Source organism: Calonectris borealis, chromosome 14, assembly GCF_964195595.1.
Source record: "Calonectris borealis chromosome 14, bCalBor7.hap1.2, whole genome shotgun sequence".
In the NCBI taxonomy this organism is placed as follows: Eukaryota; Metazoa; Chordata; class Aves; order Procellariiformes; family Procellariidae; genus Calonectris; species Calonectris borealis.
In genome coordinates this window covers 13,288,573-13,314,532 of record NC_134325.1, presented here as the reverse complement: position 1 = coordinate 13,314,532, position 25,960 = coordinate 13,288,573, and the positions used below count along the sequence as shown (strand labels likewise).

The 25,960-nt window shown below is 36.4% G+C and overlaps 1 protein-coding gene across 1 annotated transcript in view; it reads left to right on the top strand.

Annotated features, from left to right (window-relative positions):
* Positions 1-1,016: 1,016 nt before the first annotated feature.
* Positions 1,017-25,960, top strand: part of DNAJC24 (DnaJ heat shock protein family (Hsp40) member C24) — a 38,858-nt gene continuing 13,914 nt past the window's right edge. The window contains exons 1-2 of the mRNA XM_075163274.1: positions 1,017-1,076; positions 2,578-2,718. Of these exons, the coding sequence (XP_075019375.1) occupies positions 2,611-2,718 (108 nt within the window). The 5' untranslated portion in view covers positions 1,017-1,076; positions 2,578-2,610. The remainder of the gene's footprint in view (positions 1,077-2,577; positions 2,719-25,960) is intronic.

The following is a 25,960-nucleotide window of genomic DNA, read 5'->3' as shown; positions in this document are numbered from 1 at the left end:
ACTTGAACAGTTCAAAGGGTATGAAAAATGACAAAAAGTTGCTTTAATTCTAACGTGTTGCATAAAAATATTGTCAAAAGAAGTATGCTACACATTTAAAGGTATAGTGTGAACTCAATTTGTCTAGACTAATATTTAGGGATTTTGCTAACTAGGATTGACTGAGATTACAAAAAATGAAGTCTACAGCACGAACCTAAGCTTTTTTTTCTTAAGAGGAAACATCTTTACATCATTAAAAGCCTGCTTCCTGAGCTTAGTTTTTTTCTTAAGAAAACGTTCTTCCTTCCCCTTTAGGACAAGTACTTTCTAGAAAGAAACCATCGCCTTATTCAGCTCCCAGGGTCGGGACAACTTGTAAGGGAGGCGAGAAGGAAGCAGGATAGTCACCGTTATGCCCGCGGTTTTCTCCTCAGACACACGCTGCACGGAGCAGCTGGGCAGAGAGAACCCGACGCCGTGTGTCCACCATATGCCAAGCCGATCCACAGGGTGCCGGCGGGCCCCCGGTTCCCCCGTGTCGGAGCTAAGCTCCGGGGCGGCGGTGGAGGGAGAGGCCTGCCACGAGGGAAAGCAAAATGGACCCGGTGCCCGCGGGTCTTCCCGCACCTGGGGGTGGAGCCCCTGAGGGGAGAAGGGGTGTTGGGCGGCCCGCACTCCCGCGTAGTGAGGGAGGGAGTGCAAGGTGGTTCCCGGTGTCTTCTCGCACCTGGAGACGGAATACCTGAGGGGAAAGTGGGGGTGAAAAGATGTTCCCACTCGCCCCGGGCCGGGAGCGAGCACTGGAGGGCGGCCGGGGCCGTTACTTACTGAGCCCGGCGGCAGCCTCGCAGCTCCGGAGCGCCGCCGGTCGCCATGGAGACGGCGTCAGGGCCCGGCCACGGCTCCGCTTCCTGCCGGTGCCAGCGCCACTACTGCCCGGGCGGAAACAGGCAAGGCGTCCCCGTAAGCCACACGCACGGCTGCCCCCTGCCACACTAAAGGCGCAAAGCGCCACGTGGGGGGGGCTGTTTCCCGCCGGACGAGTTATCCGAGGCACCGGCCGCCTCCATCGACGGGCTGGCAGTGCGGGGCAGGTGGGTGCTCGCTGTCGCCGCGGGGTCTTCTGCTGGAGGGGGCCGGCGGTCTGGCGCCGCCGTCCGTTGGCGGTAACGGCCGCGGGGCGGGGGGGGTCCTCGCGCCCCAGCCCCCATGCTGAGGCGCTGGCGGTGGGAAGCCTCCGGCGGCCTCCCTGGCCTCCCTCCGCGGGTCCTGCCGGCCTCCTCCCGCTGTCGAGGTCCGTGCGTCCCGCCTGCCGCCGTGTCGGTCGGCGCGGAGCCGTTGCTGTCGGGTGGGTCCGCAGTGGCACCGCGACCGCTTCGTCCTGGGCGGTGGGCTGTGGCGGGGAAGCGTGGCCCCGGGCGGCGCTTGCGTTTTCGCGTGTTTTTAAAAACCCTTGTGGGTTCCCTAGGCAGAAAGGGGCCTTCGTGGAGAAAGGTGTGGAGTGGGAGGGGCGGGCATGCCTGCCTGCCTGGTGCTTCCCCAGAGCAGGAGGGGGGACTGCCCTGCAGTCGAGTGTGCCCTCCTCCTGGTTGTAGCTCTGCGAAGTTTGAAAAACAGACTTCCCTCCCGTGAGAAAATGATTTATTCTGAAGTAGTCACCAGAAACCAGTTTTAGTGCTGAAATGCAAAAAAATCCTTTTCCTTTCTTTCGGTAATAAAAAACGATTTATGAAACTTGTGAAACTCTTCCCTGCTCAGAGACAGTGTTATTTCTTATCAGAAAGTTCATGATAAATCAGCTACTACAAGCTTGGGATTTCAGAATACCTAAGAATCAGCTCGAAGCTCAAGCATTACTGTGCAGTTATGGGCATTTAATTCTCCTGTTTATTTTTTTCATTCTGGGTCATTAGCTTGATGATAGATGGCCAAAAATAAAAAGCACCCAATTAGTTAGGTTTTACTTAGTGACCTGCGCTAACTTTATATGCTTTCGTTCATTTTTGTTTGTTTGTTTTTATATGCTCTTCTACTTCAATATTTAAAAAGTTAAGCCTTCTTACTCAGCAGGATGAAGGATGGTCCATACTGTGAATGTCATTGTGTAAAACCTGAGCCATACCTTTTTGTCATCTTGCATGTATCTCATTCCAGAATTGAAAAAATGTCACACTTTTATGTACTTCATTTTTTCATATATTAAGTACAGTATTACTTCAAAATGAAAGTGTATTTTTTAACAAGTGTATATATAAAAATACATGTATAACGTGAGTAGGTTCAAAATAGTTCAGAGCGTTAAAACGCAAAATGATTTTAAAGGGGTATGGACAGCCTCTGAAACATGATATACTAAGGAACTGGGACAGGAAACAGCATAACTTAATCACTTCACATATGACAATCTATGGGATGGAATGGCCACGTGAATTAAGCTGAATTTTTTGCACTATAGATCTTATGTAGAGGTGTAGATGTGTTTGAGGGCTGCAATCTGTTTCATGATCCTGTAGTTTGTCACGTTTCCTCATTTTTGCTTTTTCTATCTGTTTTTCTTGCAAATTGTAATTATATTTATTTAATTTTCTTACACAGTGCTAAGAAAGTAATTTCAAAGCCATTCAGACAATGGCCTTTGAAAGGGTAACACAAAAGGATTGGTACAAAATCCTGGGTGCAAAGCCATCGGACAGTCTGGCAGAACTAAAACGGAAGTACCAAAAACTTGCTTTGTTAGTAAGTATGTTTTTGTTATTTAAGATGTACAAAAATAAATTCTATAAATTTTATAAACCAGTAAGATAATAATTGCAGGTTTTGTTTTTACATTTTTTGTATAAATATAATTAATCAGAGTGTGTTTATAATATCAATTCACTGAGGCTAGTTTAAGTTTGAAATAAACATCTGGAGTTTGAGTTATCATATTTTGCAAAGAGGGGTTGTGGTGTTCTGGTTCCAAAACACTGATATGTGTCTCCCAGCTTTGCTAAACATTCATGAATTAACAGAGCCAAATACTTGTACATCAGGTGCTGGATAATCAGGCGCACAAGTCAAAAAAGGTCATCATTTGTAGCACGTAGTCACGAAATGTGCTAATTGATACTTGTGGTATTTACAATTGATACTTGTGGTATGCGTGCAGTTACAGTGTGCTGAATGCAACCCCTGAATGTATAAAGACCAGATGCAAGGTGCAAAAAGTTCTTCCTGGCAGTCTGCAGTAATGGAATAGAAAATGTATAGCAGGAAAATATTTTAATTTTTAACTTTCAATTTTATTTGAAAGTTTCTGGTGCATTTTTGTGGAGTCCTGTTTTTGGTCATGCATTAAGATTTTATGTTCTGTGAATTCTCTTAATTTTTCCTGTACTCCTGGTATACGTGTATGAGAATCTCAGAGCTTTACCAGATTATTTCGTATGATTCTTGGTTCTTCTGTTTTACTCCTTCCCCTGAATTCAGGCTTTTTGCTCAAAAGATGCTTTGGCCTAGCTTTCTGAGGAAAATGGGGTGGTTTTTTTTTGATACTGTTGACCGTTTTCAACCAAATTTGATAGACAAATGGAAGTCCCAAGATAACTAAATTCCTAAGTTTCTTGAAAACTGGCAACCTGGTAGAGAAGAAGGAAGAAGGTGAGCAGAACTCAGTTTTTATGTATTCCTTTAGGTAGCTGCTAGCTCGACTGTCAGTATCGGCAGGGAATTAGAGAGCACATGCATGGCTAATCTTGCTTGCTTTGAGGTGTCCAAATTAATATGATAAGAAGTTGGGACTTTTAAGTGAGGTAAAGAGAATGCCAGTCAACGGGAGACTTGAGTTTTGTTAGAGTTGAAATAAATTCATGGGTTGGTTTTGGGGTTTTGTTTGTTTGTTTGTTCTTTGGTTTTTTAATTTTATTTCTAGCTCCTGAAAACTGTTTTAAAGGGCATTTCACTATGTGAAATATGTTCCAAATTTCCACATTTTGATACTCTTCAGTTGAATTCGCTAAGCAATCCTGCTGTACATCTACTCCTTCTCAGTGCTTCCTGCTAACTTATTTCTTTGTCTGAAACTGATCTGTGTACTTAGAGTCTTAAGTTTCAACACTTTACAAGATGTTTGCATGTGGATATAGGACATAAATCCTTTGGTCCTCACTATTAAACATTAGAAGAATCAATGTAGGAGAGTGCCTTGGAAACCGAGCTTCTTAGTTCCACTCTTAACAGAAATAGTGTTCTTGGACCTCCTAATGTTTTTTGTTTTACTGAATTACTGGTAAAATGTGAATAAAATATTAGTAATGATCCATTTGTTCTTAATGAAAACAATAGGGCACCGTAGTGTAAAATACCTCTTCTCTTCAGATAGGAGGCTAATTTAAACTGAATACTGTAATGGAATTAATATATTTCTTTCACTATGAATCTATGTATAAAAATGGAATTAAAATCATACGTAAAGTATTGTTCAGAGCTGTTTGCCACAGAACTGAAACTACATAGTGCCTTTCCTGTATGAATTTTTTTAAAATGAAACTGACCCTTTGTGCTATAGCACTGTACTTTCATGTAATTATTTTGAAGTGTGTGAAGTGAGAATTGTTGGAGATTATAACTGTCTGTAGTTTTAGAAGATAAAAAGATTATTTTAATATACAAGCTTTTCTTTAGAACCTGTGTCTTTCCAAACTAAATGGTTAGTGCTCTTTATTTGAAAAGTCAGTGAAAAATGTTAGAGAAAATAAAGATACCCCCTACTTTTGCTGTTTGACTTAGAATTCTTTTGGTATCAGTGATGGATCTCTCTTTCTGACTAAAAAGTCACACTGACGTTTACTTGTAGGTGTTTTCTCCAAGGCAGATCTGCTGCTGCTTGCCTGTTGTTGTTACCATATGTCCCGTCTCTATTCATCTTTTTATTTTACCTGAACTGTTACAGACTCTACTTGTTTGTCTGCTTACTAATACAACATCTAGCACAGTCAGTCTAAAGTCTTTAAAAGCATGGTGGTAAGAAAATAACAGTTATTTTTATGCACCTTAAAATCTCATTGGCTGTAGGAGTGACTGGAGGCTACACTACATACCTTCACTAAAAGGTGTTCGTATAGCACATAGTTACAGTGTGGAAGTTATTGCCACAGATGTTGAGTCCAAGGGGTTCCATGGTTGAAAAAGTTGTAAGACTTTCATGAAAGAAAAGTCTGCCATGGCATGTTAACACAAAAAATACTCTCTCTGATTCAGAGATTCATGAGCTATGGACTTCCTAATGGTGGAATATATAAGGGAGGTGTTGCTGTATGTTTGTTTTATCCTGATACTATTCTGTAGGCATCCACTGTTCATTGTTAGTAAAAAAGCGTAGCACTGGATGGACCTCTCATCTTACCTGTTGTGTCCTATTCGGATGAAGTAACTTCCTTGCTCCCCAAGTAAAACTCCCCAAGTACTTAGAGCTCTTGGTAGCTTCACACCTCTGACAAAGTGCTCATTTGGGTTTTCTAAAGCCGTTGTTGGAGATAGTGGTGGTAGAAGTAGTAGTACTATTGGTGTGGGCAGAGAACAGGTCTACATGCAGGTGTTTTTCTGTACTGTGGTAGTAGTCAATTATCAGAGTAACTCCAGTTTAGAACCTGGAATAGCAGATGAGCACAGCCATGTATTGCCTATTAAAGGATTTCATGACAAATTTTATGGTCAGTACAGAAAGTTTTCTGGCTTACGTGTAGCCGCAGAAGTTAACCTCCTGAAGAATTATACTGTGCTAATTACCTTAAAATCCGAAAGTTTATAAAACAACTTGCATCTTGGATACCAATTGCAATTAATATGACATTATTCTATAATTGTGAATATTCTGATCACAGATGTTCATTAGTATCAAGAATAATAGATGATGGAATTTATTTTTAAAAATAATTCTGCTGTTAAAACAAAAATGGCAAATGTCTGGGTCCAAGCCTTCTTCAAATGATCCCCAGTGCTTCATGTTGAGCATTTGCTTTTTGCCATCTGCTATTTTCTATTTGTCAACACATGTATGCTTAGCATCTTGAATGAACAGGCAGATGTAAATTTCCAAAGCTAAAAAGAGTTGGAGATCTTGCCATATGTCATCCAAAAGATAACTATATTTGTAGTTAAATCTCAGGACTGACCTTAATAATACAAAGTAGTATACAATTAAAAATGGTTGAATTGTAGGTTTGTAAGAATGATTTCATAAGGGCAAAGTAGCTTAAAACTGATTAATTTTTAAAATAGAAATTGTTTTTTCAATTCTAACAAACTGATGATGGAAAGCATTAATAAACCATAACAAATAAAACTGCATATGCACCCTACTAGAGTGAACACATTTACTTACCATTTTGCCATATCTTGCTTTGCTGTACTTACTTTTTTCATTTGGCCAGGTCACAACATATGTTTAAGTGGATTATTTTACTACAGATAATGTCAATTCCATCTTTAAGAATAATATTAATTTGATACAGAAAATAGCCCAGGTTTGGCCTAAAACTAGTGATTTTTTTTTTAATCAGTATTTTTTTTCTTCTCACCTTCTAAGTATTTAAGTAAAAGTTCATATTTATAAAATTTCCTTGCAACTTAATGAAACTTTAATTTAATCCTTGTATACTTATGTGACTCTGATACCTGGATCATCCTGATACTTTATTATTCTAACAATCAATAGCAGCTGAAGATGACAGACTTCTGGGCACAAGACATATGTGATGCTGGCAATTTTGTAAATAGCTTATTTTTAAAACAAAATCAAACTTCTGTGTATGCTGGCTCATACTCCGGTGTCTTCTCTAGCACAGAGCTTCAGCCAGTAATTCTGAAAGGAAAAAAAAAAAGAAGAAATGTGTATTTTGTATCCAGCATAGCTCAGTGCACAGATTCCTTGATTGGGTATTGTAAGTTCATGCTAAAGTGCTTTCTGAAGCACAAAAGACTTGCAGTTTACATACTCTGAAAGGAGTCACAACAAATGCTGAGAATTAATATGTTGTCTAAGTAGTAGGAGTTTGGTCTTTAACCTTCTGTCTTTGTAACATGCTGATGGTTTTGAGATATTTGGGATACATATAGCCTTTTTATCCACAGTTACATACACAGTAGTTTCAACAAAAAGATTTCTTAAATGGATAAACAGGTTTTATGCTCTATACTTAGTTTTTCAAGGAATCCATACAGCTTTGAGGAAAAACAATGCTTATGTTCCGTTTCTGAATGTGTATAAAATAAAGAGAGGATGAAATTAGAGTAATAAAAATAGGATATTGGGGAAAAAAAATTACACCATCTTATTACTGGCACAATTTTTACATCTCCGTTTTGTCTAGTGCTTTGTGGTCAAAGAATGAGTTGCCAGATTGTTTTCAAATTTTCATGTAGCAGCTGTATATCTGAAAACTGCTTTTTACAGGGAATAAAGTCACCAAATGCATAAGATTTGTCTAGCTGGAAATCAGGTGTCTGTTCCTGTTGATGCTGATGATATTATAGGATACCTTTCAGCTGGAAGAAAAATTATTGTGCAGGAAAATTATATGCTGCTGTTACAACGTGTGCCCTAATCTTAAAGAAAATCCATGTAATTTGAGCAGGGAGTATGCAAGAAGCTCTTATTTTTAGTATAGTAAGGAAATAAAATGTGCCATTTAACACATAGTGTTACAAAGATTATCTTTTTATCAGAAAGGGTGGTGTGTGTATAGAAATACAAAGTGTTAAGGTGATCACTTAATCTGTTTGAAAGAGTAGAAAATTTGAAAACAGACTGCATCAGGCATAGGTGAGAATGACTCTCAGCAACAATAAAAAAAAGACATTTAATTTAATGAAGCACAATAACTTCAAGAAGAGATTGTTCCATTGAGCTTGTGTAGAGGAAGGACATCTGTCTTTCTGGAGAGAAGAAAAATCTGTTATATCTTATCAGGTTTATGTACACATCTAAATTCTGCAGTCACAAGAAATGCAGAGTGTATTTATGTAAAGTTAAAGATCTGCTTCCATGATTGTTGGGTTCAGGTTTGTTCCAAAATAAATTCAGTGTTACTCCTGAAAGCACTTGCCTACTGAAGAGCTTCTTTCCATGCTGAGTTTAAGCTGAGGGTTTGAATCTTTAAAACGAAAACACTATGAGCTTTGTATCAGAAGTCTCATCATAATGCTTTTCATAATGAAAATTATGCAGTGTGTGGATTCCTTTTTTTAATAGCTTTTGCAGGTTTTTTATTTTTTGTTTGAACAGCAGCATACTTGTTAGAGATACTTAACAGATCATCATGCTTAGTTAACTCTAGTTTCAGCTAACTTGTAGAAAATGGATTTTGTAATTTGGCAGTATAAACAGAACAAGTTCAGTGCAGCCTGGTTGCAGCTTGACTGAAGTTAATATAATTGCAACAGAGAGAAAGATAAGCCACTAAGTTTAATACAAAGGACTATTGTTTTGACACTCTGAGTAGTTTTATTTTGAGCTGTTCTTTACTGATTTACTACTTATGACCTTAATAAAATACAAGGGGGCATATTTTCAAGTTGGGACTTGAAAAATTGATTAATAGCTTATGTAGTATATAATGGACCTCAGTGTTACGGAAGTCACTAGTTCAAACAGCTTGATTAGCCAGATCATGATCATGCTTATGTTCCTGCTGCTGTTAAAGGTATGAGAGCTTTTCTTCAATTCATCTATCTTTTTTTTGTGGTGGTTGTTTGTTTTTTTTTTTTTCTTACACCAGAAGAGGTCATTATGATATTCGGTAGTAAGTCTGAAGAACAGGTATTTACCCTGGCAATGATCATGTTGCAGTAAGGGAACTTTTATCAATCTGAATGATATCACAAATTTGTTGCATGTGTCAAGATGGTACCTAAAAGCCAAACGTTCTGGAGATACGTGATGCTGCCACATATAGTGATACAGACTGCCGCATCTGAGCCGAAGCTCCTGCTTGCTCAGTCGGAATTGTGTGAAGATGTGATGCTGGTGGCAGTTGGTCCTTGGACCTTACATGCTCTCGTTAGGGTAACTAGCCAATGGGGGCGTGTGTTCTACATAATTAGGCAGCTGGCTAATCAAATGAAATGTGGTGATTAACCAATTAGTGCTCTGATTGGTCAGCAGCCAGCTGGAAGGCGTACTCCAGACACATCCTCTACAAGAACAGGCTGAGAAAGATACCCTGACTTGCAGAAGGGACAGGGGAAGAGAAGTCATGGATGTAGGTGTAGAGAAAAAGGATATAGTAAGGTATCATAGTAGGAAAAGGGGCATATGACAATATTGGTACGTAGTCTGCAGTATTCTTTTATTAGAGGTGGGTGTCCACCATATCTCAGTTTATATGGAGCGATGTCTCACTTTTTATTACTTCGTAAGGTGTGATTTTTTTTTTATATTGATTTTAAAAAGTATAGATGAATTTTAACAAGTGGACAATGTGAATATCCCTATAGCAGAAAGTTATTTTTAGCTCTTATATAAAAAATGAGGAAACCCATAGCATCACAAAATAAGCCAGCAAGTAAGTAATATATTGCTTACCCAGGTAGTTTAGCCAGTTGTGAAAGTAATGTTAGTTTGGAAAATGATTTCTAAATTTAATTACTGCGTTATTGTCCATAGTTTGTTACAATAAGCAGCTTCTGATACTTCATCCTCTGTAGTTGTAAGGTACATATGTAAGAATAGAATGGGCATCAGGCAATTTAAATGTGAGATTCAGCTAATGTGTGCCTGGCATTTAATATCATTTATGCTCTGCAAAGGAATCTGATGCCTCTCTTGAACATTTTGTGCACTGGTTATATAAGTTACGGATCGTAACAATATATTAAAAATAGAATCTATACTGTCTTTGGTAGACTTTTTGTGAAAGATGTTCCATACTTACAAATACTCACTGTGTCCTGAGGTAGTATAAAATTAAAATTCTGATTAAAATAAAATCTTAAGTACTAGCTTATTAAATTCCATAAGATGTTTCTTTACTTAATATTTGCAAGTGTTCTTGCAGCACTTTTGAAGACATGTTGAAGAAGTTTTATATTGCGCGGTGTGGTTTTTATCTAATTTCTGAAGTGAGATGTCTGAAATAAAAATCATGTAGTGAAAGATATAAATTAAAGCACAAAGAATGAAGTTAAAAAGACCAGCATAGTGTTTTCACATAAGTAAATGTTCTGATTATTTTGACATTCGAGCAGCTATAGTCAAGAGTACCTTCAGTTGTTCGACGTTTTCAAATCAGACTATTTATTTAAGTGCTTGCTTCTGAAATTTTAAGCACTGGGTCAGTTGTTTAAAGAAGCTATATCCCACAACATGAGTTTGAAGGATAATAAACGGTAAAGGTAGAATCAATCATCTCGCAATAACTGTGTTTATATAAGGATCTCTTATTGCTATTAAATGAAATTGACCACATTTGTGTTGAATCTGAAATAGTTATTAGATTTTTAAAATATTTTCTCATCTCCCATTGAGCCCAAATGGTCAGGAGACCATAAGTTCATTTGAACTGATTTAATGCAGAAGCGAATTCTATACCTGAAGGGCTGTTTCGTAGGACACTTTGTATATAGCTTGTATTACTATAGTAAGAAAGTTCAGCTTTTTTATTGTATTCTGCCAGTCATTTGGATAAACTATGCGTCATTTAATTTTCAGTATGTTAAAAGTAACACTTTAAGGCTGAAAAATCAATAGTCAGATATTTTTAAAACTTGACCCTTCATTGTTGTTCCCAATAAATTAACAATAACAAAAAAATTCACAGTCTGTGTTGGATTTATGACTTAAGAATGTCCATGGTCAAAGAAGGTAAAGATGAATGACTCTTCTGAGCAGCGTCTTAGCTAAACAGTTTTCTTTTCTTGACATAAACGTTAAATAGTAACCAACTTGGTGTTTGAGGAGAGGCTGAACTAGAGTTCCTCATTTAAGAGGTACTTACCTTCTGTCAGAGCATGCCAGCAATCCAGTATTAGTTCCTACTGCTACAGAAGAGCAATGCAAAGTACGGGCTTGATAGGATTCTCTCAGTATAACTATGGCTTCTGTAAATGTTGCTATTGAAATGCAAGTAATGAAAACGTTGGATTATTCCTCTACAGTTGCTGATCTCTCCTAGGTGATGGCTTTACCTTTTTCACCTACATCTCTTGACTATTCCTTCCTAAAATGGGGAAGTTCTGTAAAGTCTTAAGACCGTCTATATAGAGTGCTTATTAAATATCAATGGCAAAAAGATCAATAATAAATTCTGTTAAGTAAGCAGAGTATGCTGTTGTCGCATGATTTCCTTGTCATCTGGAAAGTATGTCCTTTTAGTAGTTATGAGGACACGCTGTCAAAGTTGTTTCTTTACTGCAAATGGAGAAATTTGCCAGCCACGACCAACCTCAAATTAGAAGTTAAATTAACACCAAACTAGTGATCAATCCAGATATGAATTAAGCCTTTAAACCATCAGTGTGAGTAAATCCAATCCAGACTAGATGCAAAGTTTATGTGATTCTATTGATTATGTTTGGAATTGTTTTGTCACTATGGCTATGAAATTTTGAAACAACAGAATGTTGATGTGGTTTTTGGGTTTTTTGTTTGTTTGTTTTAAATACTGGTGTGATATCCACGAAATGGAGTGTTTGTGCAGTAGTCATAGCATGCTTCAGGGCCTCTGATTTTAAGGGTTGAAACTTCTCAAGATGGTTTAGACTTACTTGGCATTGCTGAAGATATGAAAGTATTGTCTCTAGGACAGGCTGTGGTGCTCTGGGTTTTTTTTGGGTACAGTATAACATGTTTACTAATGTGTATCTCAAATTAAGCTGCCTCATAAAAGGCAGGTGGTTTCTTCAGGGGTTTTGCACCCAAATGTTTTCTAAACTGAGTGCTAAATTCTGTTAATATTTAGCTTTTAATGTCCATTTTAAAAGTTATAATTCAACTGGGGCCTAACTTGTTTTGAGATCATGAATGGCTTCAAATACTGTAGAGATTCTATATATATTGGTCCTAGAGATAGTGAAAGCTGGAAGAAATGTTTTAAAGAAAACAAAAAGCCAAAAACACCTGACACTTTTGAAGTTATGTAACACTTATGCAAGTGTTACAGTTATGGTCGCTAATAAATAAGTTTTTTTAAAAAGTCCTCTATTCTTCAAGGCCTGCTTTCCACAGTGACTTCTGCAGCTGAAGTGCCTTAGGGACTTTGATTATTTTGCATTATGCTTAAATCTGACCTCTTAAAGGTGTCTGTCTGGTTTTAGGTATTCCAGATGAATTTGAAAATTAATGATATACTTTGGTTTGGAATACTGTTTTAGTGACAGTCATCTGGGGGTGGTGGGGGACAATGCAAAAAACTGCTTTGTGCTTAGCAGTTCTTAGGAAGTGGTGGGGTATCAAAGTAGTTGACTCGCTTAGGATGCAGAGATGTATTCATCTTGCAAGTCACGGTGCCGCCTGAAGACTACTGCCCCTAACTGCCTGTCCCTGCCCTTCTGGCAGATGTTACGCAGCCAGGATATAGCATCCTGTGGGCTTTCCTTCATCCACTACTGTACATGTCAGCTGGAAAAGTTCATGCCCATTTTTTCAGTAGTTAAAGCAATGGTGTGTGTTTGTTTGGTTTTTTTTTAATAATACAATACAGGATTCTGGGTTTTGCTTTCACATGAAAGTAGCATTTGCCTAAACTAGGTTCCTAACCATTTGTGTAACTGGCATTATTGTATGACTAGGGCCACATTAACTTTTGCCTAAACAACAGAACATCATTTAATGTGACATTTAACAGCGTAAATTGTGAGCACAGGGGCCAAAAATTTAAAAGCAGCTTTTAAAATTCCCTTTATATTTTTGTTTTTACCTTTATACTCCTGTAAGTTTTAAAATGTTTCATTTCTTTCCTTCTTCTCTGTGCTAGTTTTTGGCATTTTTTTATTGCTTTATCCTCTCCTGCTGTGTAGCATAGTTTCCAAAAGGCTTTTTTAAATAGCTTTTGAAGCTCTTGGGTGGCTCTTCATAGGAAAATAAGGAGCCATGGAAGCAGAAGAAAACGAAAGAGGAGCTGTTTCTAAAGATGTACTTTCTGGTAACCATAGGTTCTGTTTTCTTTCCTCAGTTTCATACCTTCATTAGCCAAATTAATCTTTGCTTCTATTTATACAACAAGAGTTAATTTTCTTTTTTATCACTAGAAACTGAAACTTTTAGATTTCATTTCAGCATTAAGTTTGTTCAAGAGCTGAAAAGGATGAGAAGTGTGAACATTTACTATGAAAGTTATGTGAGGTAATTACTTGCTGTTTTGTTGGACTCTTCTCAGTCTCTTCTCAGGTTAGGTATTTCCAGAGACTGGGGAACAGGGAGGGAAAGGACTAAGAGTTCGTTACTTAGGTTTCTATAAGATGGACTAGTTATTGCTGCTGCAGCAATGTAGTCCGTTTCTCTTGCCAATGCAATAGGTTATCTTTCTCATCTTGAGAAAGTTTTCAAACAAGAATCTGCAATTACTTGTTTTTGCAGGTGGAGCTGAAGTGCTTTAAAGTAGCAGATTCCTGGAGCGTTACCCTGAACAAAGTGGAGACCCACTGTCAGTAGTTAAGACTAATAAGAGAGAGTTAGGTCAAAATAGTAGTATCATGATACTACAGTACCATGATAAAAGCAATTGCGTTAGAAAAGGATTCTGGTCATACCTGATGTAATCTTTAGACTTTAATAATTTACTGCAGAGAATAAGGTATTTTTCATTAGAAATTATGTCTTGGTGTAAGATCAGCTCTGCAGTCACAGGACTTTTACAAGTAGCATCAAATTGAAAGTGACTATTTCAATGGAAGTTGAAATTTACTTCTATAAAAGTATAGTCAGAATGACAGAGGTAATCCTGCTGCTACTGCAGTTAAATATGTAAAACAAGTATGCTAAAGATGGGGATTTTGGCAGCAGACACTAAAGTATAGAGGAGGAAAAGCAGATCTCTCTCCAGATTTTTCACATGGCTCTCAGCTCAGGTTCATGCCCAACTTGACAAAAGATTAAGATTTTCCAGTGAATAATAGAACTGTTCAAAACTCTGGTCAGAAATTAAGGTTATCAACCTGTGTGATTTAAAGTGAAAGAAGATGTGGTGAAATTCTTGGCTCAGAGAGAAGGTTGAGGAAGTATGTTTAAGCAAGATAACTTTAAAAAAAAAATCCAAGATGCAAATTAGTGAGTTTATGACAGTGTAATTTATTCTATGATTTTTTTTTTTAAATTCCAATTTAGAGGACTCCAGTAATTTTCAAGAATTTGCAGCATCGGTTTGATAGTATCATCCTCTGTGTTTTTACTCTGCAGCTATTAGTGAATGCCAGTTGTGTGTTCTGCATAACTGTTGCATATTGCTGTGTACATTTAATCCTAACTTTTTTTTTATTCTGACTATTTTTAAAATAGCAAGTTGCGTTGTCTGTGGGTATTTTCTTTAAAAATTATTCATTGGGTGATGAATAACTAAAATGTTACGGAAAAATTCCTTTTTCCTCCTATGTGCTATCTTGACGCTTTGCTGCAAATACCTTGAGTCACAGCAAATATTTCCTTATAGTAACAGTTATAGCAGCAATAATATTATCTGAAATATTTTTATTCTGATGGTTCTTATTTGTCTCAAGTTAGAGGTCTGCTGTGCTGGATGTTGTGTACAAGAGGTGGGTTATCTCTGGCCTGAAGGTATGGAAAAGATTAATAATGTGTGTAAAACATGCAAGCAGTTGAATATTGTGCGGGAAGCTCAAATTGATACTTGCACAACAATTTCTGGTTATGGCAGACTAAGGAGGAAAAAGGGAGGAGAATGGACACAGTTTTCACCAGCTAGTTGATCACTGAATGAGGTTAGAAAAACGTCATAGAATGGATAAGGTATAAGAGATTAGAAGGAAAATGAAACTGTCTTTTTTATTTTTCCTCAAATGAGGAACATTTCCTATGAATAAGAATCATCCTGGAGATGGACAGTGGAGGCTGGAATCAGTGTCAAAGCAGATAACAAGATCAGGTAGGAGAAGGCGAAAGTTGTTAAAAAGCTTCGCGATTGTTTGTGTTTGTGGAAAAAAGGAAGAAGAGATGGATTGAAGTAATGAATCAAGAAGATAAATTCCTTGCTCTTTTGTCCAGCTGTCTTTGGATAGACATCCTTTGGTGAAGTTTAAACCTCTATATGAAGAGATTGAATGTCACAAGGAACTCTTCACTTTCTATTTCTCCTCTTTGCAAGTGGAAAAAGCAGGCTACTTCCATGTTCCTTGCTAACTTCTGCCAATTGAGTGAACATGTTGAAAAGATCAATTGTGGGCTAGGAAGGCAAGTTTAAGACCTGGAATCATTCTTTTCATGGAAGTGAACAAGTTTCACGTTTCAGAGAGAGTGCATTGTTGCAAAATCACTGAAATAAGAAAAGCACCTTCAAAGTAATTTTGGTTTGTGCTGTTTTAACATAAGACCACACCTCTTTTTTTCTTTCTTCTTTTTTTTTTCTTCCCCTTTCCAAATACTTGCCATGTGAAGCTTTTCAATACTGAATTGTTCTAGTTACTTAACAGGGAATAGTTTACAAAAATGTAAACAAGTGTGGAACCTGATCTAGAGAATGTACTTACTTCTTTATGTGAGTATCCTAATGAAGTGCATGTATTACATTCCTGATATTTTTGCAGTTGAAATATGAGTCCCATATTTAGCTCACTGAACGTACATCTTGCCTGTTACAGTCTTTGTGTACAGGAAAGGATATGATCACATCAGTTCAATTTAGAAAGCTTGTAGGGAAGGAAATGTGAAGCAGATATTTAAAAACAATAATAAACTTTTTTATTTGCTTTGGTCTCCATTTTTCATCATGCCAGTGTAGTGCAGAGAAACAATGCAATGTTTTTGATGTAAGCATTAGGTGGCAGTAGTGTGTTGTATTTGGCAGCTGCTTTGTCGTTTGTTTTTTATCTTCTGCAATCTTTAGTGCAGTGTAATAAATGGAGAAAACATGTATTTTATTTCTATATAGTTTTTATAAAATGCTGATTTATGGTTGTTCTGACTGTATGTGACTGTAAGGGCAGCCATTGTTTGGACTCTTATATACATAGGTGAGATTAGCATACTGTAATTTCTGCACAATATTCACAACTTATTTTCTGATACACAGTATCTAACAGTGATAATATTAACTGCAAATATTCTGATGAGAAATATGCCGTTAATGGCTGAGTTTAGTTTTGCAGCCTTTATTTTTTCATAAGCTGTTACCATTTCTGAATTTAATATAGCCTGTTAAATGAAGTATGTTTTTATGCTTGTGTTTACTCTTTTTTCTGAGACAAAAAACAAACTTAAGCTCAAGAGAATGTTGGTAGGAACATAATTAACCTTTCAGCATAGTGGTGTTATTCTCATTCCAGATCTTGGACAAGTGTGGTTACCTTATGACCCTTTTGGAGGTTTTTTTGACCTTCATTCTTGTTTCTCACAGGTAAAGGATCTCAAGGAGTTTGGAACTGGCGTTGCATTGTATTAATTGGGCAGGATGATCAATTAATAGAAGAAGAGCAAGAAAGTGTTGACAGAACATGCTATCTAATTAGTACCTGATGAACCATGTAGGCCACAGAGCCCGGAGTGTAATGTTGTTTCAGGGTAGCTCCTATACAAGACCTTTATATTTAAACTAAGCCTGTAGAAAAGCTAAAAAAGAATATTTCAGCATAGTTCCAGTGAAGGAAATCTTCATTGCTGAAAAACTTCACTTTCCACTGTAAACTTGGGGAAAGCTGAGGATACTTAATATAGAAGGAACATGTATCAAAGTATCAACCCTGTGTTTTGTAGAATTCTCGCTCTTAAAAATCATGTAGCCTTTTGTTTGTTTAGGTCTTTTTTTTATGTAAGAGGTGATCTACGAATTATGGAAGTAGATGAAATAGTTTTTTTAAATAAAACTATGTAGTTTTTCTTCCAACTTTTTGGAGCAGTAAGAAAGAAATACTAAGGCAGTAAGATTTCCTGATGGCTCATGTGATAAAATGGCAAGCAAAATCATTTTAAGTTAAGAGCAGGTAGCACCACAATGCTTTAGAGGTTCCAACCTACCTGGTTTTCTATTGCATATTAGTTTGTAATAGTTTTTAGGTTGAAAATTAAGTAATTCTGAATTGAAAAGCACTTTGAGTCTAGCAAGGTGGTACTGCCAGAATTATTTGGTTACTGGTAATTAGGGTTTTTTGCATTCATTTTTATAAATATATTGGTAATTGATTCATACTACTCATTCAGAAATTCTCCCATGATAGGAGAAAAGTTTAATGTTTACATGTTTAAAACAAACATTTTTTCCAAATGAATTAATTTTCTCCTGCAGTTTAAGCTTCTTTGTTTTACTGAAATAAACCACTTCCTTTTTTAGAATACTTTTATTGAATAAATCACTTAAATTTTTGTAAAATATTTAAGTGGCTTTTTTCATCCTGCCCTAATTTAATGAGTTCAGCTGGTGAAGTTGGAAAATGGCTTCTTTCTGTGACCTTTCAGCGAGTGCCACAGGGTGGGGGCCAAGTGCATGTTTGTCACCTTTTTTTCTTGACCAGCACGGGGGGCTAAAATATGTACTTTTCTTAAATTTAGTTATCCAAAAACTCAAATTCCAGTTTAATAAACAATTTTATAATTCAGTCTGTTTTCTGATTTAAATCCATCACAGAATAGATTCTGCAAGAAAAAGAGTTCAGCCCTAAAGCATAACCGCTAGTCTACATAGATTCTAATCTGTATGTCATGCTGCCCATAACCAGAGTAAATGATCATTTGGAGTCAGTGTGCTTGATTGCTCAAATATAGCTGTCATATACTTGGTGTAGGTAATACCAAATACGTGTGTTAATTCTATTACATGCTGATAGGGATTTGTGGCTTAAAGTATTCAGTGTGACAATATATGTAAAATTAGCAAAAGTGTTAACTTTAAAGGTAATTATATAGCTCCTAGAGTGTCGTAATTACATTATATGTTTCCTTTTTTATGCTGTGTCCAGCAGGGAGACTTTATATTTTGGTGCTCTATCAACTGATCTGGAACTTTCAATACATGCCACATAATTTTATTAAAAATACTGCTACAAGCCTTATAATGACATAGTATAGAACTGGAAATGTGCGGTTTTGCTGGGGTGTGGGATAGTGAGGGGGACCCACTCCTATATTGTGTTAAGCTTAGCTTTAGTGTTTCAGATACACAAGTTTAATATCTTGGATAGTTCTAAACATAAATTTATTGAGTCCTGAGACCAATAGAAGCAGAATGCCTAGTTTTGTGATAACGATCATGAGGTCTGAGGCCTCGACCAGCCACACTTTAAATTGCCTTTAGGCAAAGGACAGAGATTTCAGGAAGGATACCCGTTGTCAAAAACCTGAAGTCAGTATGAACTTTGCCGTGGAGGCAAGGTTTTTCCACTAGTTATCACATTAGAGTCTCGTGTTCACGTTCTGCGGTAAGAGACTTTCAGATATGCACTTCTGGATCAAAGCAGCAAAACTCTTCCATTTCCAAATGTAATTTTAGAAAGAGGAGGGATGCTGCACTAAGCATAATTCTCCAAACTTGATTCCAAACTATTGCAATATGAAGACTGAACACTGGCTTTTTGTTGAGAGAGAGAAAAAAATTGAGTACAAATACAGAGAGTGTCAGCCTACCATATTATTTTGATTCTTGAAATGATTTAGAAGAGTTGTTGATTTCTTAGATATTTATAGATGTGGCTTAAATATTGTGTTCATGTGGCTAGGTTAAGGAATCTTGTTTTAAGAAATGTAATTCTTTCTAATAAAAATGTGTCCATGCGGTCTGTAGATAACTAGAGAAATGGATGCAATTATATGACCCAATCCAGCCCTTGTTTAGAAGTTAATTTCTCCAGATTTCTATGAGCATTTGGTCAGATCTACACAGATTTGGTTGTTGGTTTAAATCTAGCCAAGGCTGGTGGTGTCTTAATTGCTACCACAGAGCAACCATTTGGCCTGTGCGAGATGAATGTTGTCAAGGTACCTTCTGCAAGGCGGACATTCATCCACTGGGAATGTATCAAGAAAGTTTTCATTAATTGGTCCCTTTGTTGGCATTTGTGGCAGAGCGGCCAAAAACTGAGTATGAACAGACACTCTATGTCAGGGGGTGAGATTTATTGGCAAGTCCCAGTAAAAACGGGTATTTACTACATATATTGTAAGCAGGGGCAAATGACTTTCCTCCTAAGAACAGCCTGGCATTAAATTTACTCAGATTTTTTTTTTTTTTTGAAAAGGCAGGGAAATGTAACAAGAATTCACACTACAATCGGAAATTAAATAGGAAATAGCTGGTTAATATTTTTCTTCTTAATTTTGCCTGTCTTGCAGCTTCCTTTTAATATGGTGTGAAGTGTTATGATGAGCTCTATAGTTTACAGACAAATTTGCATGGACCTACAAATACTTCTGTCTGATGAGAGCGCTTGACAGTTTTTGTCCTGACCTTGTTAGCTTAACCTGTAGATAATAACAGTTACAGTTGATAATGTATAAATGTTGCGTAAAGCATGAGAAATGTTTTTAAACATAGTTTCCAATTTTGATATTTTTATGTTCATGTTAACTCCTGCATTTTATTCTTCTTGTTTTGTTAAAAGGATGCACTTCATTATATTGCAAGGGACATACTGGTAATGATTTGTGCATTTTGCCTTAGTGCAACACACTTGTTTGCTAAACTTCGTGTAGGCCAAGCTTTCTGTTCTGCTTGCTTATGCCCATTTTGTCTTTAAAAGAATTTTAACTTATTTTATATTATAATGTGGAATAAACAAAATAATAGTTTAGACTTATTAACCAAATAAACTGTCATACGTTGACTCTGAGAGAGAATTTTGATTCTGAAATTTTAATATATTGCCTCTTCAATATTGAGCTTTTGATACAAGAATAAATAGATTGAACCCCCCAAATACTGATAATGTGATTTTTAAAAGCGCTTGGTATTAATCTGTGCAATTCCAGTGAGGAGTCAAAGTCTCATTCTGTTGGATTACCAGCCATGAGTCTGGCGATGTTATTTGAAAATAATGGCTTGGGTTTCTCTCTTCATCCAGTTGCCTCTGATGTTTCCTCCCTCTCATTCTTTCTCTTCTGAACAGCATAATATCCAACTCTTGTGTCCACTTGCTGTCATTCATCTAACTCTCCTATGAGCGGAAATGGACGTCAGTGATGTGAACTGCTGTCACCTCATACTATCCGATGCTTATCCATGGTGACTTTCACTTTTGCAATGTTAGTCCAACCGACCCTTTGCATACCAGTTTCATGACTTCTACCTCTTCTGTTCGCAATTTTAATTCAATTCTGTCAGTCATCAAAAATGGTAGCTTCACCAGATATGGAGCAGTGCTTGATTTGTAAAGTTTGGGTTGAGTTTCTCTTCCCATTACTGAGTGTCTTTCACCACTGCTTGCTTTTTAATATAAATACAGATCTTTTTACAAATTCCAGGAGGTACTGTAGTTGTAGTGTAGGTCATGAACACTGTGGCTTCCTGTTACTTTTACTGTGTAACAAAAAAAAAAGATAATTCATACTTGGCTGGAAATCTTATTTCTAGCTGCATTACATGAAACAAATACTGTCAGGCTATAAAACTATCATAGCTACTGCTATATGCCTAATATGGAGAAAGGGAGAAGGATGCTAAGAGATACTAAGTTAATTTTAGATGTTAATATTCTGTCATTGACTCTTATTTACAGGTTAGATTTAGTCATTAGATGTAGTTCCTACAAAAGCACAAGTACTTGAATGCATGTAAGTAATCCCCTGTTAAAATCTTACTACTTGATTTACTCAGGAACTTAGGGCACATCTCTAGCTTTAAATATATCCCTTATTCAAAGGGTGCACATCACCTATTGAAATAAAGCAGGAATTCAAGATTTGTCTGAACTTGTCAATTTAATTTGGCAAGGTGATTCCATAAGACTGTAGATAATTTCAGAGTTAAAAATCTTTAATAAATCTGATAGATAAGAAATTTACTATGCTGTAACTGTTGGTAGTACTGCTTGCTTAGTGGTTACTTTGACTCATGATAGTAAGTCCAAAATAGTCTAACTTTTTAATTTGTCAGCTCTAATGGTTTCATCATTGTTCTGTCTTTACTTTTGAATTTTAGAACCTTAATAATCGTCTCCCTTACAGAAAAAAAAAACTAAAAGGTGTAAAGTAAACATTTAAAAGCCTGAAAATATTTCTCCAAAATTATTGTCTTGGGAGAGAAGGTCAAGATTTAATGGAGCCACATCCATTACTTTTGTATATATTACTTTTATATTACTTATTGCTGAAGATTTCTCAAAATGTTTGACAGCTGTGCATGAAATATTGGAAAGTAGGAAAGACAAAGCCATAGAAAGTGGAGAGTACGCCTTACTTCAACCCTGGAAAAAATTTAGAGCTGATCTACTTCATTTTCCTCAGTCAGAAAAAATAGAAAGTTTACATTTTAAATAGGCTTACTTAAAAGCTGTGTAATTTTAAGGGGGAAGAAGTTCTTTACAGTTATCTGTGAAATACATAATAGTAAACGAAAGCACTTTTTCATAACTTAAATAAAAATTTCAAAGTAGTAGTAGTTTTCATAGAAAACAAAGCCTCCTGTTTTATGTATGGAATTGGGGATGTGGTGCGTCTTTGGTTTTTAAAGTGAATACCCCTTATACACAAGGTAAAATAACCATGGTGATGTATTAAGTAATAAATGAGAAGGAATAGTACTTTTTTAACCTTTTCTAAATAATCAGCCTTTTCAATTTGTCATGTGGAAAAGTAGTTATGAGTAAAGGTTTGACTATACTAAGCGGTTTAGTTATCGTGTATTCCACAGTTTAACAAGAGATTACAGATTTAGTGTAAAACCTATGTCTGTATGCTTCACCCCTCCCCTCCCAATAAGTCTTATTAAGTTGATTCTCACTGGGTGCTGTAAATTTCTTTTGAAAAATAAATTCATGAGCACTAATAAGAAATGTACATTAAATTGATTTAACTAGAGGTTTTCTGCTTGCTAATTTGAATTTGATTAAAATCAATCAACCCTATTACATTTATTGCATAAAGTTAAGCAACTCGTACAAGTGTTAGGAGGATAGGGACCTTACTGTGTCATCTCTGTGTTGCTTGATTTGCTGAACCAAAGCTCAACCAGCTATCGTAGTTTCTCATCTTGTGGTATGAGAGTTCTTAAGGTCTGTTGGTATGGTTATTGAGATATAATACCATTACAGTTATTGACCAAATGGTCTTTATTAACTTTCAGGGATTAATTTTGCAATTCTTAAAGTGCAGAAGGGACCAAACTTCATGGAGTATAAAGTAGGCAGAAATAGAGAATGTAGCAGTTGAATGTGCTGTACTGTGTTCCAAATTCTTATACAAACCCTGTGGGTGAAAACCTTATGTGTGGTACACTGTATAAATAAAAAGATCACTGTATAAATAAAATATATGATGGAACTCAAGTAATTTTCGGAGAGTCTACACTTTTATTTGGTGAATGCAACAACATTAACACCTTTTTTCTGAGACAGAAAAAGTTTACGAACTTGCTTGTTCTTTATTCTGTAGTAGGTATCAAAGGCAATAGATTAGCATAATGAAATTAATTTACCTAAACTAAGATGTTCCATGAAAAATTTCTAAATTTTTTGATACTTATATAACTATGAACTGAACCTGTATCTGTTTCAGAGTATGTTTGCCAGGTGATATGCTGTTCCCCACTGTACCCAAAACTGCTGAAATTTTAATGTATATTAAAAATAACAGTTCAATACAGTTGTTTTGGAAAGGTATAATAATGATATTGTAATTGAAAAGGACATAAGGTGAAGTTTGTATTAGCCTGCTTTTCTGTTTCCCTTCAGCACTAAAAATTTCACCAAGTCTCCAACAGATAATGTTTAAAGTGTGTTTTTCATTTGAGCTTTGGACTTCAAGGTTCATGCTTCTTCAAACTAAACAAACAAAAACCCTAAAAAAAAAAAAAATTAAAAATTAGCCCTTACACCAAGAGCCAGAGTCTCAAGAAATACTATGACAATGTGATGTTTAAGATAAACATCAGGGGAGCAAGCAGTATCACATGTATGTGTAAGGTATTTTTTATAGTTAACAGATGAACTAATATGTTTCCATTATCAATCAGTTTATTTTTTAACATTCACAGTAACTACAAAGCATCATATGCTGTAAAGTGATATAAATTCCAGATAGTCTTTAGCAATGGAAAGAAGTTAACAAATTACTTCTAGTAGAGGTATAAGAAAGGAAAACTAGATTGGGCATACATCTCTAGCCTTCTTTCTTTTCCCCTCCCTCTGTCAGACTTGGGAAAATATCCTTTATTGTTTTTATAAAGTCCTATTAAGTAGTAACATGTTAGTAAAAATTACTACTGTGTTCAAAAATCAAGATGAGTGCTCAGCGAAAAGCCATTTTTATGGATGTATTGCTGCTTAGAAATTTTACGCATATGCAGGCAGAAAGATTTAAATCTATCCTAAGTGCAGTAATACAGCTGAAAATAGTGCTCAGGTGGTAGGTATGAATAATTTGCACAGATTTTTGATAAGTGATATTGCAGGAGACATTGGGGGGCTCTAACATTTTGAGTAAGAACTTATAATGGATGCATAGAGGGAGAGATGAACAATAGTTCAGTTTGAGTAGAAGGAGATAGGTCGAGTAGAAAACAGGCTTGTCTGTTTTCATTACAGAGCTTGTACACAGTTGCCGCTGAGATTAACCCAGAAATAAAGCTGAATGGGAAAAGAGGAGGAGATCAGAAACGTACATCATATTTCACCTCCCTCAAAACAAAACCAAACCCCTGGCTCTGTTGAGGCAGGTCCTCTGACGGGTATGCTGAGAGGGAGGAGAAGCAGAAGCAAGAATCTGATAACCAACGAGGGAAGATACCAAAAGAGTATGGTTGATTCATATCTGAAGTATTGCTGGAGGACATTAGAGTACTCTCTCTAAACTTCAGCTATTAGTAGGCTGGTTGAAACTTTGGTAAGGTGTCCTCTGTGGTTGGTGTCTGAGATGGCTGAACAGGGTCTAAAACAGCTGGAGAGAGGGCACCTTGTTTGTTGTCTCAGAGATGAAAGAGAAGGGTATGGGCAGTTGAATCAAGAGTGGATTTTTGCTACAGACAAACATTCTTGGATTTTGATCAGCAAGCTGGAGAGTAGGAAAAGGGAGTCAATGAGAACAGGTACATAATGAATTCAGATGAAATGGGGTCACTGGGGAAAAAAAAAGAGGATTAGAGTAAAAGAGCAGAGGTTTGAGGATTTTTCTTATCGTAGATGTAGACTACTAAAGGCATCAGATGGTAATAGAGGAACAAGCCCAACCGAGGAAGGAGCAAATAGTTTCAGAAAGCATGGAGACCAAAAGTGGATATATATGTATTTTTTAATTAGTAGATCCCCTACAATGTAGTTGTTATTAGTTACATGAAATTGTAGTCTTTCAAATATAAAAATTGCATATGCTACAAATATTATATTTTCCAAATCTATAGGAAAGAAGCTAAAAGCTAAATGATAAATCTGAAGAATAATGAATTTTCTGCATTATTCAAGAATGAACAGAATAGCCTTTTCTGCATTGATTATTATTTTTGCAAAGTACTTTTGTGACATTTGTGGCTTACTGTTTTTCACTGACTACTTCCAGTGTAGTCCAAAATTATTTTTCAGTCAGGCAAAGTTTTGGTGTAGCAAAGGAAAAGTGTGACCAATTTTGTGGGGGTGTTTTCTCTTCTTGGCAGGAGAGAAGCTGGTATTCTCAGTGCTGTTTTGGGCAATTGGTCAGTAATGTTTTCATGTATCTGTAAGCAATGGATCTGAGAAGGTATGGTCTTGTGGCCAATGCAAACATATAACAATATGAGCAATGGTTTTCTGGCAGTGCTATTCAAATCTAGTTAAGTTTCAGTGGTACTAAGTCTGGTATAATGTTCCTTACATCCTTTTGGGTGTAAGCTTGTAAGCGAATGCTTACAGTATCATCCAAATGGAGTGAAACATACAGCAGGCATAGAACTCTCTTTTTAGGTATTATAATTAACATTATAATTAACCCTATAATATTTGGGGTGGGTCCAAATTTTAAATACTGAAATGTTTTTAAATAATGAAGTATAATTTTTCTAGATAAAATATTGCTTTGAGGAGTAACTGCTGGATGCATACCTCAAACATAATTGTTGAAATAAATAACATTGCTAAAAGGAAACCATGTAAGTCTTTAATGTGATCTGACCTTTATGCTTATTAAGCATTTTTTTTTAAATGACATTTCACAAATGTGGTGTACAATCAACGACCAATGTTAAAAATGTTATTAAAATTGAAATACAACTGGAAAAGCTAAGGTTTCAGAAAAATGGATTTGAAAACAAATAATACATTTAAATAGCTTTTACAGTACAACATGATGCATGCTGACAGAACACTGAATTTAGTGCCCACCAAATAAAGGTATAATTACTCATTATCTAATTAGCTATTTAGAATACAATGACTAAATGTGATGACCAAAAATTTTTCATCTGTTTGCGCCTGAGAATTTTGTCATCTTCAGTTGGGGAGATAAAAAAGGGATCTCTAAGAGATAAACCTCTATGGATTGCAACTGTGCTTCAGCCATATTTTCCACAAGTTGCAAGGTAGTCTTCAGTCTTGAACGGAGAGATGACTTCAAGTGTGCTTACTCATATGGTGGAACAAAAATACACATTTGTGTACAGACTTCATACTTGAGGTTGCAGGTACATTCATTTGTATATGGAAAAATACCAGTGAAAAATCTTGA